This window comes from Bombus pyrosoma, linkage group LG2, assembly GCF_014825855.1.
Source record: "Bombus pyrosoma isolate SC7728 linkage group LG2, ASM1482585v1, whole genome shotgun sequence".
Lineage (NCBI taxonomy): Eukaryota > Metazoa > Arthropoda > Insecta > Hymenoptera > Apidae > Bombus > Bombus pyrosoma.
The window spans coordinates 9555190-9574415 of NC_057771.1; the positions used below are offsets into that span (position 1 = coordinate 9555190).

Genomic DNA, 19226 nt, shown 5'->3' on the forward strand with positions numbered 1-19226 from the left:
ACATCGTAATTACTAGCATTCCCTATTTTACCAACATAAAGTATAGGTTATTTCCTATATATAATTCTTTGATATGTTGGCATTACTGATGATTCAAAATGAATTTATTATAGTGATTCGTAACGTTTTTAGCAGTTATGTAGTGATCTTTCAAAAATTTCGAAAAATGAGTCGGCGACGAAGGCGAGCTGATTTCATAGATTCGCTAAATAGTTTTCGTAAGTAGAGAATTGATGATACAATTGGTTCTATGTAAATAAAGATATTAATTTACGTGTTAATCTTTCATCTAACAATAAAATAACTTTTTTTCAGAACATTGTGAGACTGATCCCGATACATTTTCTTCAATGTCTCAAGACAGTTTGAATGAAATTCAAAGTAAAGATAAAAGTAATCATGCATCTGATAATATTACGTGCAACAATAAAGATTCTCCTATTTTAGCTGGCAGCTTTTCAAAACTTTCTTGTATACAGAATCCATCAATTAATTCATCTTCAATTATACATCCTACATCAAATTTAAATAAGTGTATTGACTTATTTCAAGATGAACAGTTATGTGTTAAAACGGATAATAATAAAGAAAATAATAATCCTCAGAATTTTACAAATAATACATCTAACAAATTATCAAGTGCAGTTAAAAAGCAAACCACAGATTTGCATCCTAAGTTACAATCCAATGCAATGTGCAAAAATTTAAGGAGGGATACCAACTACAATGTAAACAGTAATAGATTAAACGCAAGTTCTATTTTGGATAATGCATGTAATACAAAGCTGATACCGCCATTTGTTTCTCCCCACTGTACAGATGGAAACAAACAGAATTTTTCTAGAAATTATGAAGATGAACATGTGGATATTGGAACAAAAAAATTTGAGACCATGCTTTGTTTATTAGATAATTACTTTAATCAAGCACAAGAAGTTTCACAGACACAACAAATATTAAAACGTTTATCTGATAAATTCGAACAATCACCAAAAACTTTTACTGAAAAACTCTTAACTATCATTGAAGAGTCTGTCATGTATGATGATGATGATGCAAACAAAACATCTGCAATAAATTTAAGCAGATTAACAACAGAATTTAGAAAAATGTGTAAATTTATTGAAGATGAATCTGCTCCTGAATGGCCTTCATTTCAAATGTCTACGCTTACACACCCAGAAGCTTCTATAAGCCCTGCATGTAATAGATCTATTCACATAACAAATTGCAAAAATGAAAAATTATGTTCTCCCATAAATACATCTCTATGTACTACTCCTGTCTCTGGTATAGATGTAATTAAAAGAAGATTCTTTGCTAAAATATCAAAATGTAATTCTAGTAAGAGTATTAATAATGTAGATAATGCAAGTAGTACATCTTTTGAACATTTGGAAGATCAGTGTAATAGAATGTTTCCTAAAGAAAAAGAATGTTCTGCCCGTTTACATAAAATTTCGTCATTGCCTTCTTTGTTAAGTATGAGTCATATTCATAATATATGTGAGCAACAAATGGCATCATTAAATGTGTCTGATGATGTAAGTCCACAAAAAAATAGAGCATTAAGTACTCCAAATTTATTGGATAAATGTCAAAGTCCATCTATAAACAAAACAGACCTTAATTGCTCGAAGTTAAAAGAATTATACAATAAATCACAAGGTAATCAGTGTAGTGATATCTCATATTCTAAGAAAAAAACTAAAAGAATTAATGAAAAGCCTGTTCTGAATATGGTGACACCTGATAAGGTAAATAGTTATACAATACTAGATCTAGATGAATTAGACAAATCACTTATACAAGACATAGCAGAAAAAAGGAAGAGATGTCTTAATACAGCAAGAATTATTACAGAAATTAATGCAGATCCTGAAATTATAGAGATACAAAAAACATTGAGAATGTCTCCTATGTTTGCGAATGATAGTGAATCAAATTCATTGAATGATGAAACTAAATTTTTACAAACTCTAGTCTCTTGTAAAGACTATCAAATGTGTTTAGAAAAACATAAATCTCTCTTGAAGATACTTGAAAATTCAAATTTTGTAAGTGAAAGTAACTTAAAGAAAACTGAGGACGCTGATCCAAAATATGAAAAAAATATAGTTTCTAAAAAAGAAACCGTAAATATTAAAAAGACATCTAGTGGAACAAAATTCAATTTAAGTCCAAATGTAAAATCACCATTGTTAAAGAAACAGGGTATGCAAGAGAAAGAGATACAAGAAAGTGTAAAGACAAAACTTTTTACGACACCCGGAAAATCTCCTTTAAATAAGAGTTGTAGAAAGAAAAAAACATATTTTCCTGATATGAACACTCCTGTACAGAATACTAAAGTAAGACACATTTTAAAAAGTCCACATGCAGAAGGCTTATATCGCTTGAATTATAATACTATAATGTCACCAGTGGGTATGTATATAAGAGGCACAGATATGCAACTTATAAAAAATGTACATGCTAAAACAGATAATTTATTGCTTACTCCTGTGAAACAGAATACTAAATCATTATCAAACAGAAATTCAAAACAAAATGCTTCGTCAAAAACTATAAATAAAACTCAAAAAACCACAGCTCTCAAGATTAATTTATCTCCTAGAATAAATACAAACGAGCAGGAGGTAAATATAAATATGTCTAAATTTTCTTAAACACTGTATTGGTAGTTTTTGATTTGTGTGTGTATGTTTTTTTTTATAAGGCACATGTAATAAAAACACCAGAGTGTGATAATACACCTGCAAGTCATTTTGTCCTTCCTAGGGTTTCATATAAACTTCCTTTACAAGTTAAAACAGTAGGTACTTCTATATACCGTTTCTATATTTTGGAAATATGTTAATTCATTCTACATATTTATAGATAAGGAATAGTAAATCGCCAAAACATGGAATTCGTGTCAAGAAATTACTTGAAACTGCTCAAAGCAAAGTTGTTATCCGACACGAAGGTATAATTACATTTGATTATGGAAGAAAATGAGGGAATTCTTAGTTTTATGATTTAAATCTATGTATGTGAAAAATATTTTCAGCCCGGATAAATTCAGCACAAAAAGGGAAGAATGCAGCAAATAATGGGATGTATGAAATTAATTATGAACCTGAAGATGAATCCATACATGTTGAAGAAGCAGCCAGAAAAACGAATTTTATTAACAATTGGAGAAACGCTTAAATTCTATTTAAATATTTGCAATAAAATGAATATTTTATATTTTTATTATAAGTAACTTAAGCGTTGGTAAAAAGCAATAATATTTAGTGAAGTACATGTAATTTCATTTAATTTAATTCTATATTCTAGAAAAGTTCCTTAATGAACTTTACAACTTTTACTTCCTATTAAATAAATATTAAATATATAGTATAAAACGAGGTACATACGAGTGAAAATACATATTCCCTTATTTATGCTTTCTAATAGACTTTCTAATAGATTTTGGGGAAAGAATGGAAAGAAATTTAGTTATTTATTATTCTAATTGTAACTCATTGCTCTAGTCTTTGCATAAAGTTTCTAGAATAAACTTTGATTCATTGTAGTATAAGACTCTGGTAGTACTAATGTTTTTATCTCATAATGTAGTGTAACGTGCAATATTATTCATTGGTTTCGTGCTGCACTAAATCAGGGACGTAAATTGTGTATCTATGTACCCCTATATACCTAAATTGCGTATCTAAGTAATTCTACTTAGTAGCATTTAAAATTAAATATATACAGACAATCGCATTAATTTCTAACGGTAGAATTGTCATAATTTGAAGTTATTTGTCCCTTTTATTAGTTAACTGTAAAATGTGTATTGCAATATTCTGCGATATAATATATGATGAAAAACCTTAATGTAGAAAATTAAAAAATTGCATATAATTATTATCATATTAGGAAACTGTGACAGATGTTGATATAATATACAGAGTATTTGAAATTCCATAATTCTAAATTTAATGTATAAAGCTAGTGTGAATAAGTACGCTCCTGCTTTGCGCATGGCACGCACGACGCTAGTTGCACACGCCGTTAAGATGAGTTAGTATAAGAGGGCTTATGGTAGGAGATGATCGATAAATTCGAACGGGTACGCCGGAACTAACAAGTGATCATTCAGCTTCCAAGTGATTCGAACCAAGTAACTACATAAAAACTACAAAATGCCGGGACCAGGTTGCGACAAGTGCTCTGGTAAGAATTACTTTCACTTCCAAGAACCTCCTTATATTATACGATAATCTGATTTGGATGTAATGCGATTTTGATATATACTATTCAGTAAATTATTCTGAAATTTTTAGTAATCTTGTTCACTTTTAGTTGAGTGCTAATATTTTCAATATACCTGCTTAATGCTTGTCAATTTGCTACATATATTTTATAATATTTTTTCTTTGCTTTCATTTATAATATTTTTTATTTTTCAATTGTAATTATTACCAGATCCAACTGATTTTTTTATATTTACAGCAACTGTTTCTTCGTTTTGCTACAAATCATTTTAAAAAATTTGAATTTTGTATGAAGGCATTTCGATATTTTCATATAGTTTTGTTTCATAAAAATGAATGGGGGATAATTGAAATTTCTAGAATTACGCGAAATTTTCTTACGATTTTTATAATATGCGGTTAGCTTTATTGGTTTATACAGGAAGTAATGAAATAATTTATTCATCAAACGCTATTACGGGCAGTGCTCAATTGATGATTTTGACCAATTTATATATAGTGAACGCAAATTTCCTCAATAAAATTGACTGCCACACTTAATACTTATTTTTTACTTTGTCTAATATTTAAAATGTTATTTCTTATTGCAGATAAATGCCAACAATGTCAATGTGGCGACAAATGCAAGTGCTGCGTCTCCTCATGTGGAGGTAATAACTCTTAGTTTAAATTACTTTCAGAATTTAGATTTAAATTTTCAAACGATATGTTAAAAAAATTATACTTTAACTTTTAGACTTGTGATAAGGTAGAAAGGTTTCTTCGAAGGAATGTGGTAATGATTCTCTGTTCTGACTGTACATATCTCATTTTTTGTAAACTTGAGCAAGGATCGCTTAACCGTGACCATTATTAATGTCGGTTCACTCTATAGTTCGGTTAGGTTACGATTTCCAACGAGTTTTATTACTTTCACGAAATATTTCTTTGCAAATAACTGTTCAAAACATTACAATTTTTTAAATCATGAATTATTGTTTGTTTCACATTTTGTTATACTTAATGTTTATTGTAAATAAATTCACATTAAATACTTAACACTAATAATATTTTTTTATTTTGTGTTACAGACAAATGCGCTTGTAAATCTGGCGGACAGTGTAGTTGTAAGCCCTGTAAATGCTAAAGTTCAGACAGGACGCTAATAAATTGATCAACACCGAGAATGGATGTTGCAATTTTAGATGTCATCATCTACTTATGCTTCCCCTACTATTATTATCATTAATATTGCAAAATTTTATAGCAAAGAATAAATAATAATACATATTATATGAGCAGTCATTATGTCACTTAATAAAAGTATTAAAAGTTATTTCTTGCATTCGTTATATTCTACAAATGTATACATATATCTTTTATGAAACCATGCTTTTTACAAAACTGTTACCTTTATTGTGTGAAATATAATAAAGATTTAACAGCATATTTTGTTTTTCCCCTAGAACTTTATTAACGTAACTAATCAAATTTTTTCTAATTCGGAAATATATGACCTTCCTTATTCATAATCGATTCGCAGGAAACTATCAAAGAGTATTTACGGATCGACATAAATGCGCATTACGCATCGTTATATGTATATATAAATACACATACATATAATAACTACATCAAAGGACATGGAAACTACGTCTCGACTTATGCAGGCGCATTTTTCATACAACGAAAACTACTTTAATACTTATCATATGTTGATTTACCTCTTACTGATAAGGCTATGTGTGGTCAAAGCTGGAGCACATAAAATTCCACCGCCTACTTCAGTTTTCTCCTTTGCATGCATTAGTCACTCAAAATGTTCCACTACACTTTTTCTTATCAAAAATATAAGATATAACATCTTTTATTCACACTTGTAACGTCGATAACGATTATTAATTAAAAAAACTTCAAACTTCAAAAGTCGATTTATTTCAAATATTATAATTTTACGCCGCTAGATGATTCAAACTTATTTCATCATAAGCAAATTATGAAACATAAGAGTGGCAACAGCGATAATAAAATTAGTTATTTTACTTGTTCATCTTGTCAGCCAATGATAATCCAGCATTGTTTACCGTGTAATAGCAAGGCTTGGTTAATTTCAGCACTCGTTCACTAGAGTACGCCACTAGCGCTAGAGAAAATTTCTAGTTTAAAGTAGTGATTTGAAACGTGCGCGTCATATTGACGTAAATAATTGGAAAATTGAAGTAATTGTGTGATATTAACTATCCAGTACTCCTTGATATACATCTACAAGAATAATATAACGTAGTTTATATCGGGCACGTATTGTGTGTCATATAAATGTGATCATTATCTGTTTTTACGTTTCTTACAAGTACTTTCCATTTGAAGATTTCTTGACAAGGTGTCTGTCTATACGAGGTTCAAACATATTACGCGTAACATTTAGATTAAATTATTTATGTTGGTATTGTATAAAATGTCAAATATTTTCTCTCATTCTCTACTTGATATTTTCTGTATAACATTATAATATGCTTTTTATATTGAGAGCTATTTTCAGAAATTGATCGATTATTTATAAACTTGCGAATACGCCATAGAAGGATCGTGTACCTAGTTCATTTCTCTTCGTGCTAATAAAAAATGTACCGGAAGGATTTGGTATTCCCATTAAATATCGAGTAAAGTGCACGTATTTGTGTATAGTAGTTCCCTGTATTTACATAGACTGTGTTGGTCCTTGCCGTGTCGTAGAACAGAGAGAATGATTGAGTTCGCCGGTTTCAAACAGAGTTTACCGGCTTCCATGTCGTTCCACCAATGAGAATTCAGTTGATCGACCGTCTCTATCTTCGTAGAGAGTATAAATTGATTCAAAGACGCAAAATACTGAAGCTTCAAAGTAATCAAAGACTGAAGGTTCAAATCTGATGTACACGCATAGGTTAGGTTAAATTTTTTAAACAATATTCAGGTATTAATAATAGTCTGAAAGAAATACATACAAAATATCAAAAATGATGTCCATTGTCAAATACTCTAAAATAAAATAAGCTTGATTTATAATAAATTCTAATATACGTTATAATAAGTAATAATATTCGGTATTATCGATTTATCCTTAAGTGAAAATTCAATAAGGTGAATCGATTACGATTGGAAAGCACAACTATGCGATCCCGTCACCGCGAAAATATACAAACGTCGTTTCCGTTTCCAGTATCACGATCAAATATCGACATATGTATAATAGCGGTTCGACTGTAGGAAGCGGTCACGAATCGGCGCCGCTCCTTTAATTGATAACCCGATTAATTATACATTCGGACTTTGAGCGCAACACCAGTTCGCCAGTTCAAACAAGGGTGGCAAGTCGTCCGGAATGCGGCATGCAAAGTGCCGCTTGCGTGCGAAACGGCTGTGAGCTAACGTGGCTTTTGTTAAAAGCGCTTAAATTTATAATGATCACCGTTATCGGCCGTCGCGATCGAAAGGTACGACGGTCGAATTTAAGGATGCACGACAGAAAACTTGATTTCCATTTGAATCGCCGCGTACGAATAGAAATTCTATTTAATCACCACTTATGTCGTTTAACATCTGAACAATTTTTTTAATTTACATATTCTTCAAATTTATCGCCGTTATGTAGCATATTCGATGTTAGATATCTATAAAAACGGTACTGTATGTTCGTAGGAAATTAAACGGTCAGTTCGAAGGATTACTTCGATGTGCATTGTAACACAAAGTCCTATAACTTGTTGCAAACTAGGCGAATGGGAACACGGTTTTCTTTTCTCCTATCAAACAGTATACGAGAGAAAAAAAGGAATTATAGCTCACGAAGGATTATAAACGCGAGGCGTTAAGAAAAGCGACGAGCAACGAGGGGACAGCAACTTTTAGCTCGCGAACGGGAAAGACTCGGAACGTTAACGACACCCTGCGCGACTTTAAAAACTAATATTTCCATCATTGTTAGTTTTTATGACATACCGGGTGTCGTCTGTTTCTTTCATTTACAGTTTAGAAGATTTTGGTGCAACGCGAGACATTTATTATTTCGCTCTGAAAAGAATAGTTTCACCAATTACCAACAACATCTATATAATTACGCCTATATTTTTATTTTGTTTTCTAATGTAACAGTTTGCTTTATCAAATATCACACGAGTCCAAAAAATTAACCACTTTCACCGATTAGGTATTCTCTTATCGTTTAAAAATGTTGCATATAAAATTTTCTCCTATAATAACACTTATATCTTTATTTTGTATCTTGTTCACGTGTTCTACGAATATATAATCGTTGGCGTAAATATTTGTCGATATTTCGCAGCTCTTTCGCGTTTTCTCTATCCCGCATCAGTTAAAACAGTTTCCAGAGAGACAGCGGCACAAGCAGCTTGAAGCTTGAAGCTTGGAGGTGAGATCGTTAGCGCGAAGAGTGTGACTTCGCATTGTGCCGTGAAGTACTGTCTTAAGTGTTAGTTTATTGTTACCCGCTACCCGGTGGGCAGGCTTCTCTTACATATTTAAGTCGGTCCATTAGTGCTCAGTCGCGTTTATGTTTCGAAATGCTGTAAAACGCTCGTGAAACTTGCCGAGTGGCGTACAATCAATACGTCTGTTGTGTTGCGAGTCCTTTATCACAGACATTGTATAAAATGGATTTAATTAGATTATCGCGTATTGCCCTATCTTGTTACTGGTTTGCGATTTAATGTATTGTTTATCGGATATAATGGAATAGAATAGGCAATAATCAACGGATATTTTGTACACGAGCACGACGAACCTCGATATTTGTTGTAATAATTCGTAGTAATTTACGTCATACATGTCTCGATAATCGTTTTCCGTGCAAATGGAAAACTTACATTCTAACTTAACACATTTTCTACTACTTAGAAGTACTACTAGGAACTTGCATACCTTCTTTTGTCAGACACTCGTAGTTTAAATAATAATGTTTGTTCTACTTCGTTGTTCACTGCATAGCTCGTCTTCCTAAATCATTTTGCTAAAATGCATCGAGTCAGTAAACGCAAAGATTGTAATTACCGTTGAGACTCTTGCAGCTAACTTTTAGATAAGCTATTGAATATCAGTATACACTTGTAAAGTCTAAGAAGCATTCCGAAATGGAACGCATGCGAGTGTGTTACACCCAACGCGTAATCTTTAACATGGTGTAGCTTATCACAGGATAATCTTCTGAAAAATTGTGAGAAACGCTCTCGCTATTCATACATATACCGTGAATTATTATTACTTACCCATAAGATATCTACGCGCAATTTTATTTCTCGCTGTTAGTTGTGTGAAAGAATGGGATATTATACGTAAAAGGTTTCTTAACAGTAGAACTACCGATAGTTAACACGAAGCTATTTCTACCAAAACCAGTGAAAATCACTGGTCTTTAAAAAATACATAATAATAGAATATCTTTATATTTATTGACTTATTACTTTCTTACAGAAGCAATTCCATGTTACGTAGTACATTTTTGGTATTATTAATCCATCTGGGACCATGATACCTAAACGAGCATCGACACATTTATAAAATCGTAGAGCCAATCAGTTTGATTGGCGTCGTATTTCTAGTGTTAGCATTTAGCGATCGATCTGGAATTTTCCTGATAACTGATATCATCGTATTGAATAATACGCAGTAAAAATTTTACAAACGAAGAAACTGGTTAATTGGGGTTCGATAAACAGATTGCAGCACCCTTTTACACTTTGACAAACACCAGTCATTTTGACTGATATTGGTAGCCTCGATACAAAATTATTTTGAGTTTGAATACGTAAAAAACAAAATAAAATTCATTATATTATTCCTTTAGTTATCGTTGCCAAAGTCGTTACATCATTGCGGAAAAGGATATAACGTAAAGTAGGGATTTTAAAATAAAATTGTAAAACCAGTCCATTTGACTGGTGTGGTAGTTCCAGTGTTAAACGTGGTTGCATCGTATGTCGTTCGTAAGAAGCGTTGATTCTCTCGATCGAATCGTATAATGAGATAATACGTCTGTTTGTAATTCGATTATAGAGATGTCCGAAATCAAGGTCGTTAAGAGAAGGAAAAGGCAATTTTACCGACCGAGGACACGTGGTAGGCGGACTCATTAAAGTTTTCGTCGTTTCATCCTTTGGAGGAATCGTGTCGAGAGCAACGGCTCCAGCGGGAATACTGGTGTGGCGCGATTATACCGACCGCCAAGAGAAAGCTACCACAGGGAAAGATTATACGGGGTAAGGAAGAAGGGTTAAAGTAGTCCTCTCTGTTCCCGTCATGGAATGAGAATTCGAATGTTTCCGAGGAGATGCGAGGGTTGAGCAAGGACAGACTCCTTTGTCCTCCAAAGAGCGTCGTTCTTTATCTTCGTCTTTGTTATTTAAGTCTGTTGGATCCAATCGGATGAAATTAATGTTTCGCCGTTATTAGCAGAAGTTAGTGAAGCTAACGTCGAGAAACTCTTGTAACATCATATCACGAGTACGCTAGTATGGCAACCAGTTGGACGAAGTAAAAATAACAAGTCATCAGGGTGAAGTTATAAGTTTCCAAGTTGGTCTGGCTCTTCTTGCTTGCTTGTCACCCCGTGTTTCTTCGTTAATATAATTGACTGGCGGTGAAAGTGCCGAACCAGCAAGTAGATGATACATGAGACCAGTACGTTCGGTTTTCTACGAGACTACTCGGTTTCTGCGACGTTGACGTCGCGTCCAAGCCAGTCGTCCGATTTATCGAATCGACGGTAACACGATACGATGCGTGGATCGAATTATACGCAACGAGGGCAGGCTCTAGGCCAGCGCGCATTCGCTTCCAACCGCAGTCTCGAGTCGTTTATTCTCTGATTACTCGTTTCTCCAAGCAATACGAAGCACCGTAAGCAAGGCTTAGAGGCTTTGGGACAGTAGTTGCAATTTTTCTTTGAATTTTTAGTCTCGTTGCGAACAAAATGCTCACGATACGTGTCCCGTTACTCGAGTCTAGTTTCCGCCCCCATAAAAATAAATATTCAAGCATACCGAGAGCGTAATTAAAGTGTATCTCGAAAACGTTTTCTCGGTTCTTCCGCGGTGGGGAATAAACCGAAGAGTCGGCTGTTACCATAAATTCTTAATCCGAATCGACGGTAAAACTGAAAGTTAACCAAGTTCGGTAACATTAGCCGTAACAATGCTCGCAGTAAGTTCTTACGGTAACGATGCTGTAACGACGGTTTCCGGACCGTGGCAATTTCTCGCGATAAAGTCACCGATGGGACCCACAAGAATTAAACTTGCTCAAGGGCTGGCTTTTGTCGATGGTGCACGTCGCGTCGCATAGGGATTAAAATTTTACGATCATCGTATACTCTGTTCTCTTATATTTGCTATCCAAAAATTCAAGAATCCGCCTCTTTATCAATATTGAAATAACTACTTGAAGAAAAACTCTACGTCTCTATCTATGTATATCTGTGGCCTGGAGATTGTTATTACGCAGAAATATTCTAAGTAAGGAGCGGTGCATATTATTGTACCCTCGAGTATACGTTATGTTTTGGCTTGCAAGGTCTAGGAACGAAGGAACTAATAAATAGATTTCTATTTATGTTCCCTGTAGCCTCTAGCCAAAGCTATAAGGTTTAACTTGTTTGGTAATGTCCTTTTCCATTGTCCTATCGTTCCGTTGTCTAGTAACACTAAGAGAGTAAGGATCTGAATCAGCATAAACATATACCTTTAATTATTTCAATATACTTTTCTATTACAAATTCATCCATTCGTTCTTCGATAAGTCAACCTCAAATTCAACAATCGGAATAAATCTACCGAAAGGAAATAATTTGACGAGCTGTTCGTAAGTGAATAGACGAAAAAATATTTTAACCATATAACACGGTGCAGCGGATCGTAAACTAATCAGGAATGCAGATATCGCATAGACAACTTTATCAAATTCCTATGTAACACGCTATTATGGTTGAGGAAATTCGAATTGAAGCAGATTACCTGGCGGAAATTAGTCAAAACTAACAAAAGCCATGCCGACCCTGTGGTATTCAGCGGTCGCAATCGCGGCTGGATCGCGATCCGCAATTCCGCAAATGGGGCGGTTCGAGCCTTCGAACAAAAGATGTAATAATTCTGCCCCCTGTTTTCCAGCACCCCCTTTTCACTTTCCACCCCTCTTTCTTTCTTCCCCTCGTTCCTCCACGCTTCACTTTCGCCCTCCTTCACCATCCTCTCTTTCTTTCTCTCTGCTCCAAGTCTCTCCAACCCTTACGAGAAACCCTTTGTTTGCAAAACAAACAAGAATCGTTTGCTCACAAGAGTGAGGGAGCGTGGTAACAGAGGTACGAGCCTCTAGCTGGAGGGCGCGGAATTTTAATTACACGAATATTATCGGTACGCGTCATAATTGCATTATTGGATTTGGAAACTGACGATCAACCGAGTCGTGTGATTCACGCAAGCTGATTCCTTGATAATATCATATACATCGGACGTTATATTAGGCGTCTTGTGGTTTTGATTTTTTATTATTTTCTCTTCTCTGCGTAGTCGCTATTATCTCGATGTTTTACTCGATACACAAGCCAGGCTGATGTTTCGTTGGAAAGTTGTACAGGCAGCCACCGATCCAGTCGTGATGAATGAATCCGCACCTTTTTAATATATCGACGTCATAAAATGCCGCTGGTAATCTGGATGGGCGACATTGTAAACATTTTAATTAAAACCTACGGAGGATATTTAATTTCGAATAATTAATGGTCGTTCGTCGAAAATTCATGCATCCCGGACAAAAGCCATCGCCCTCGCGATTACTCTTGATTTCATTACACGAATCAACAATCGCGTCTCTGACGGCTATTAAGCACCCCTTTTTTCCACCATACCTACACCACCCCTCTCTCACCGTGCTGCCCCTGTCTTCCGTTGTTTGTCGACAGCGATTTTGTTCGGTGAAACATTCGAAACGACCTATCGACATGCACTCGAAACTTATTGGAAAATATTTGCGTATCTTTTATCGAGTAGCCGGGGCTCATGGTTTTAACGTTTTTCATAAAATGTACACGCGGAAGTAATGGAAAAATAAATAAAGGCAATCCGTCTTTGCATGTTGACACTTTGCCCGGAGTTCCCGTTTGATTCTTGATATGTAAACGTTCTTCGGTCTCCCCTCGAACGTTCCCCGATGCCCTACCCTCGATGCACAGATTTCTTCCCGGCGAATATTTCCTTGCTCGCGTAACGCAGTCCAGTCACGAATTCCGCTTTCTTACATATTTATACATCCGAGGAAACGAGACAATGCCGGGAAATGTTAGAACGAAATGGACGTTCGCAGAGACCGTTCGATACCCAAGAGGAAACAACGTCGTTCGTGTTTACAGCGATTCCACGCATCGCAACAACGATCGACGATGCCTCTGTGCTCCGCGTACAACGAATTTATACATCGGAACGGCGGTCTAAAACACGTATCGCGAGCATCCTTCTATTCTTGCCGAGCCATTTTCCTGGATAACGATTTTACGATTTGACAACTGGCGAAAAAACACACCCGCACCCATACGCGGAAAAATGGTACCACGCACGTCACGGTACAATAACAACGTAGTCAGCCTAGTGTACCTTTTGACCGTACGTACGCAGCCGTGAAACTCGATTTCATCGGACCGCACAGGGTAAGCCCGTTGAAAGACGAATATATTCGCGTATTTCGAACTACGCGCCAATTTTCTTTGAACAACGGCCGCGTCTCGCTCGCGCGCAGACAATGCACAGCGGATTCAATAAAACCGCAACAATAAGGGTGAAAACGGTGGGGTCTGGCCAGGGATGAGGAGAGGAACGAGGGAAGAGAGAGGCTGTAACGGCGCGAGAATGGGAAAGCGTAGGGTAATTTGAATGAAGAGACAAGAGACAATGCGTGAGCGGAGCAGAGAACAGAGGAGAGGAGGCGGCGAAGGCGGGTGAAAACAACCGCGGAATCAAATTAGAGACGATGGGATGGGCCAGGTGGAAGTACTAGCGGCTGCGGGGGTTGGACTGGAGGACAACCGAGAGGAGCCTGGGGTAATTATATTTACAAGTGGCAGATCTCGAAAACAAAGGACCCGAAGATTGCTCGATTCATTCGACAACTCCCCGAAGAATCGTCCTTTTTTTCCACTGCCTTTTCGGGAAAAATCGTAGCCGATTAGTACCTCGCTATGGTCTTTCCCCGATTTAATGCGATAAGATCTGTTTATCGTTCGTTCGTTTCTTTCTTCTTCTTCCTTTCTTTCTTCTTTTTTTCTTTTTTTTTTTTTTTGTTTTGTTTTTCATAGTAAGACGACGGGAACGATTATCGGAATCCATTGCAGCTCGAGACTCTTTTCAGTCGTCGTTGAAACAATAGCGTTTATCGGATGTTGCGCGATCTTCGGTTTGGGAATACGATTTCGCGAACTTCTGTTTAAAGCACGATTTAAACGGCGAAATTTTCAAATTAAATTACGTCACGCGACGGAACAAGCGTCGTTTCGATGGAGAGGGTAGCGAGTTTTTTCTAGGTGCGATTTTTTACAGGCTTCGATTGGCTTATATCGAAGCCTTTCAACGTTCTCGTTCAAGCTCGCCGATATACCGTAACTTTGTTTTCGCAGCAAAGGCGAAAGGTGGTTGGAAATACCTTAAACGCGTTTTATAAAAAGTCCTGGCAGTGGACCAATTTTTATTCTTCTGTTTTATCCCAACGAAACGAGCAAAGGTAGATAAAATAAATATATCGTTTTGTTAAAAAAAAAGAAAACAGAAAAAAGATTCTTTTAAACGTCGCATCCCTGTCAATAGATCTCACCCTTGCCACCATCGACCCTTGTCGTATATTTTCATATATCGTGTGCGACCGGACAAAGTATTATGAGAACATAGTTCGCATACCTTGAGTGCCGATCCTATACGTACTATTACAGGTGTAGGTACTATTGTTATGTTTCTCTCGTAGAATAGTATTCTTCTCGTTTCTTTGTTCAGACGTGTTTTCAGAAATATTCCAACTATCGGAGCGAAGATTCTCACGCCGTTACATATTACATTTATATTTATTCGAAATATTTCTGTACACGTATTTTCTATCGTTATATTATTTCATAATAGTCATCGAAACGATACTTTTCAATACGGTGGATTTGCCGACGTGTATTTTTATCGAAAAATTAAAACATAGTACGCGTCATAAAGAGAGATATATTTACTATGATTTTGGCGAGCGAAATGCTAAATTAAATCGGCGGCAGAGTAATCGTTATCGACGATGCAACGAAAAAGAGGTGCGAGAAGAATGGAAAGGTTTTACTATCCGGTAGAAATGGAAAGCGGACGAATGTGCAGGGACATTTGACGCAGCCCTCCAACCGTCGCGTTATGGAATTTTTGTGGAACGGCTTTTTTTAATTGATGCAATTCAAACCAGCCAGCCAGGACGGCTGTGGCGCTCGTAAAACTTTTCGTCGCCTTTCGCTTGAATTCGAAGTTCCAAGAGTTTTCTTTTGCAACCTTCGCTTCTCTCCTTTTCCCTCCCTTCGTTTTTTTCTTTTATCGTAAACGATCCCTCTGGGAAATAAAGAAAAGAGAACAAACCGACAAAAGGAATTTGAATTCTATAAAGAGACTTTAAAACTCGAAAATTTCCACTCGAGATATGCAACGAAGCCGGGAGATGTTTAAAGAATCTGCCGAGATGATCCGTGTATCGAAAAGCTATGATAATAAAAAGATCACGTTCGATATGAAGATTTTAAGAAAGGAATAAAGGAAAACAAGGCTCTCCTCGACCAGCCTTCTTCTTCGCGTGCTCATTTCGGCATAATGAAAAGCTTAGCAGTTGGTTTAACTTGGCCGAGGATTAAGTTTACCTCGTTCCAAGGGTGCCAGAGCAGCGTGGAATTTCTACCTCTTATTTTTCCGCTTCCTCGCCCCTGCGTTGGAAAAGAGCGCTCGCTAGGTATTTCTTAATTAACAGCAAGTATCTCGTTCCACGGAAGTTGCCTTATTAATTAATATTACAAAAGGGAGTCCAGCTATCGTGGCGGAGGAAGGGCGAGCCGCTTAACGGTTACACGTTTCACCTCGATGTGATTTTCGATTTTGCGGCTCGAACAGATTTACAAGCGAGAGTAATCGTGTTTGTACAAGGGGGCATTGCGTTAACGCGATTTTAATTCTCGTTGCTCGTTTCTTCGTATTTCTCACTTACGTTCCAACGATCCGTTTCGACGATCGTATTCCTTGCACTCGACGCTCTTCAAGAATATCGTTTAGAAGGGGTTGAAAGATGTTCGTTGCACGGAGGCTCAGGAAAGAAAGTTGTTCGAGGCGTAGTAAGACACTGGCCCGAAGGTGGACCGGAGGTGGGGAATAAAGAAAAGGAACTGAGAAAGAGAAAATGGTTATTTGAGCAGCTAGCCTTATGGCTCGACAAAGAATACGAAAGAATGGGCAACGACGAGGAAAAAGGAGATGTACGGTAGCGTTGAAGTGGCCCGGTTCAAGCGAGAAGAAAAATATGTAATATCGCTCGGGGCGTTTTAATAAACCGAGTTGGCCAATCAAAGCGGGAGTTAAGGAGCTTTCTTGCCTTTTAACGGCCACTTTTACGCGCGTTTAAATCACACTTCGCGCCACTCCTAGCCGTCGAGAATAATAGGGGGCAGGGGTGCGCCGAGGGGGAGGGTCGACGACCAACGTTGGAAAAGTGTGCAAGGTATGGCAACGGAAAGAAAAAATATCCAGGAAGGCGTAGAAATATTTTTATGACTGAACGGCTGTGAGATTGAATGAAAGTGGGAACGAGGGAAATGTGGCAACAAAAGAGAGAGAAGCAATAGCGGAACAGTGGAGGGAGGACGGTGGTGGTGAGAGGGTCGAGAGAAAGGACAGAGAAAAGAAGGAAAAGACAGAGAAGATTGGTTGCTTTGTAACCGGTGTATGCACGATACGCTTACGATGCCGGGTCAAGAGAATAAACGTACTCACCCACACAGAATCGCGCGATAACGTATACCACGGTCCGCTGGACGAACGTAAAAAAATGCGAAAACTTTCGTATTTCGTGCAGCCTCCATTTTTATTCGCGTCGGTTTTTCACTCGCGAGCAACGCGTCCCCGTGAACACCGGGGCGAGCTAGGACACGCGCGCTCATCGGCCGGATATTATTTCAGTCGGCGCATATTTCCGCAAATGAATTTTATGAAAACAGTTTTTGCTCTTTTAATTAATCGCTGTTCCGTCGCTGGACCCTCTCCCAAGCCACCCTCTGTCCCTATCTCCCTTCTAGCTTGGTCTCCTCCTCTCCTCCGGCGTGTCCACTACTCTTTTCACCATTCCGTCGACTCACGTGGATCACCGGACCGCGCAAAGCTTTTAATAATAATATTGTTTCAAGGGCCACGAGAGGACCGCGATGCGTGCGTTCTTCCCTTTTAATCACGTTCAGCGAATGGAATACGATTTTCGGCTGGCTGCCACGCTACCCGCCGTATTCTCATCCGTGCTTTGTCCGAAATACACGTATCCATAGAAAAATACAACTGACAGATGGGCTATCGTCGCTAAGAGAAATATCTTTCTTGAAATTATTTTAAATCAACTACACGCAATTACTGCAAAAGAGATTTTCCCATGGCCTAGCCTTACTTTTCAATAAAAAGTTTTCCTATCAGGTTCTATATATGTTACATTTTCGCAGTATCAAGTTTTTGTAGCTACATCGAAGTACTGCTAAACGATACAAAATTTGATATATTTGAAGGTAATTAATTATTATGCCGTAATAAATACAACGGGGATACGCGAATACCTTTGGTGACCGCTGTACTTGATCGCAGTTTGACAATTATATCCTTTGATTTAATAAATTGATCTTTCGATTTTCTGTATACATTAAAACAAATATAATCGGAACATTGTGCTAATTAAGCGATACAACCGAATTCGGTTAAGTTGTTCGCTGGTATCCGTGATTCGCGTGCATTAAATCGGTACACGCGATTCACCAGAGAGTTTCGCCTGTATTTGTGGCGAAGTAAAGTGGCGCTTGTACGGACATTTTGTACAAACAGGAATAATCGTCGACCAATTAGACGGCCGCGAGCAAGGTTTTATAGTTAGACGAACCTTCGGGCAGCTAGGTGCGCCGCGGATAATCGCGGCCATAAATAACATTTATCGGTAGTCCGTCGGTCTAATTGCCAATGATTACCGTAGGTCGCACAGGAAAAATTGCCAATTTACATCGAATGCCCGCTCTCTCTCCACCACCCGTTTCCAGCTTAGTTTACTTGCCGCAGTCGTTCGATTCCAGATAAGCCGTTTCTCTGACGAAATCAGACTGTGTTTTACGAGCGAAATCGCGTTATTTTCTCGGTAGAATCGAGAAATTTCTATTTGCGCGAAAAATTGTGTTGAGAAAGAAAGGGGAAATTATTTTAAGCTCCGTACTAGCTCGTGCTTCAAATTTTCTACCATCTCGATATTATTGACACATTCAGCAAACCTCGTGCGGTACCTTCAAAATTGCTCCCTTTTCGATCTCTCATATCCTAGACCATCGCTTCTCTTCCGTTTTTCTTTTCTTTTTTTTTTTTTGTTCTCGAGGCGAATACAGCGAGGGTTCGCGCTCACAGTCGAATAGAGTTGGATCTCGCTCTCCTGAATACGCAATGCGATTTATTCGCAACGTGGCGTATAAAACACAAAGGACTGCGTATGATTGGTAAATTATTGAGGTATATCGGATTTGTCGGCCAATCACGTAGTGCCCTTAAATAATTCAGAGGAAGCGCGAAGGATGCGAGAAACGCAGGGAAAATCTCGGGACAGCAACGGGGATGCGAAGATATTACGAAGAATTGACTTTAAAGTTACAAAATCAATATCATAGACGTTCGCGTTTTCCTAATTTCTTTGCTATATGTTAGGGAGGTTAGGCAGGTAGTGTATAGAACGACACAG

General features: G+C 37.2%; 2 protein-coding genes and 1 long non-coding RNA gene across 4 annotated transcripts in view; 2 read left to right on the forward strand and 1 right to left on the reverse strand.

Annotated features, from left to right (window-relative positions):
* Positions 1-6278, reverse strand: part of LOC122575794 (calmodulin-like) — a 75594-nt gene extending 69316 nt beyond the window's left edge. The window contains exon 1 of the mRNA XM_043745226.1: positions 5951-6278. The gene's annotated coding sequence lies outside the window, so the exon portion shown is untranslated. The remainder of the gene's footprint in view (positions 1-5950) is intronic.
* LOC122575767 (probable serine/threonine-protein kinase DDB_G0282963) lies at positions 74-3365 on the forward strand. 2 transcript variants are annotated; one of them, XM_043745160.1, is made up of 5 exons: positions 74-218; positions 316-2639; positions 2720-2815; positions 2881-2968; positions 3053-3360. In XM_043745160.1, exons 1-5 carry the CDS (start codon positions 74-76, stop codon positions 3193-3195), a joined length of 2796 nt encoding a protein of 931 aa, XP_043601095.1. In that variant the 3' UTR covers positions 3196-3360. The 2 variants fall into 2 exon arrangements, with proteins under 2 accessions (XP_043601095.1, XP_043601103.1); XM_043745168.1 differs by lacking the exon at positions 2720-2815 and having other exon boundaries at positions 3053-3365.
* LOC122575866 lies at positions 4055-5562 on the forward strand. The gene is made up of 3 exons (XR_006319567.1): positions 4055-4206; positions 4838-4897; positions 5318-5562. It is a non-coding gene; the product is annotated as an uncharacterized LOC122575866 (long non-coding RNA).
* Positions 6279-19226: the final 12948 nt, after the last annotated feature.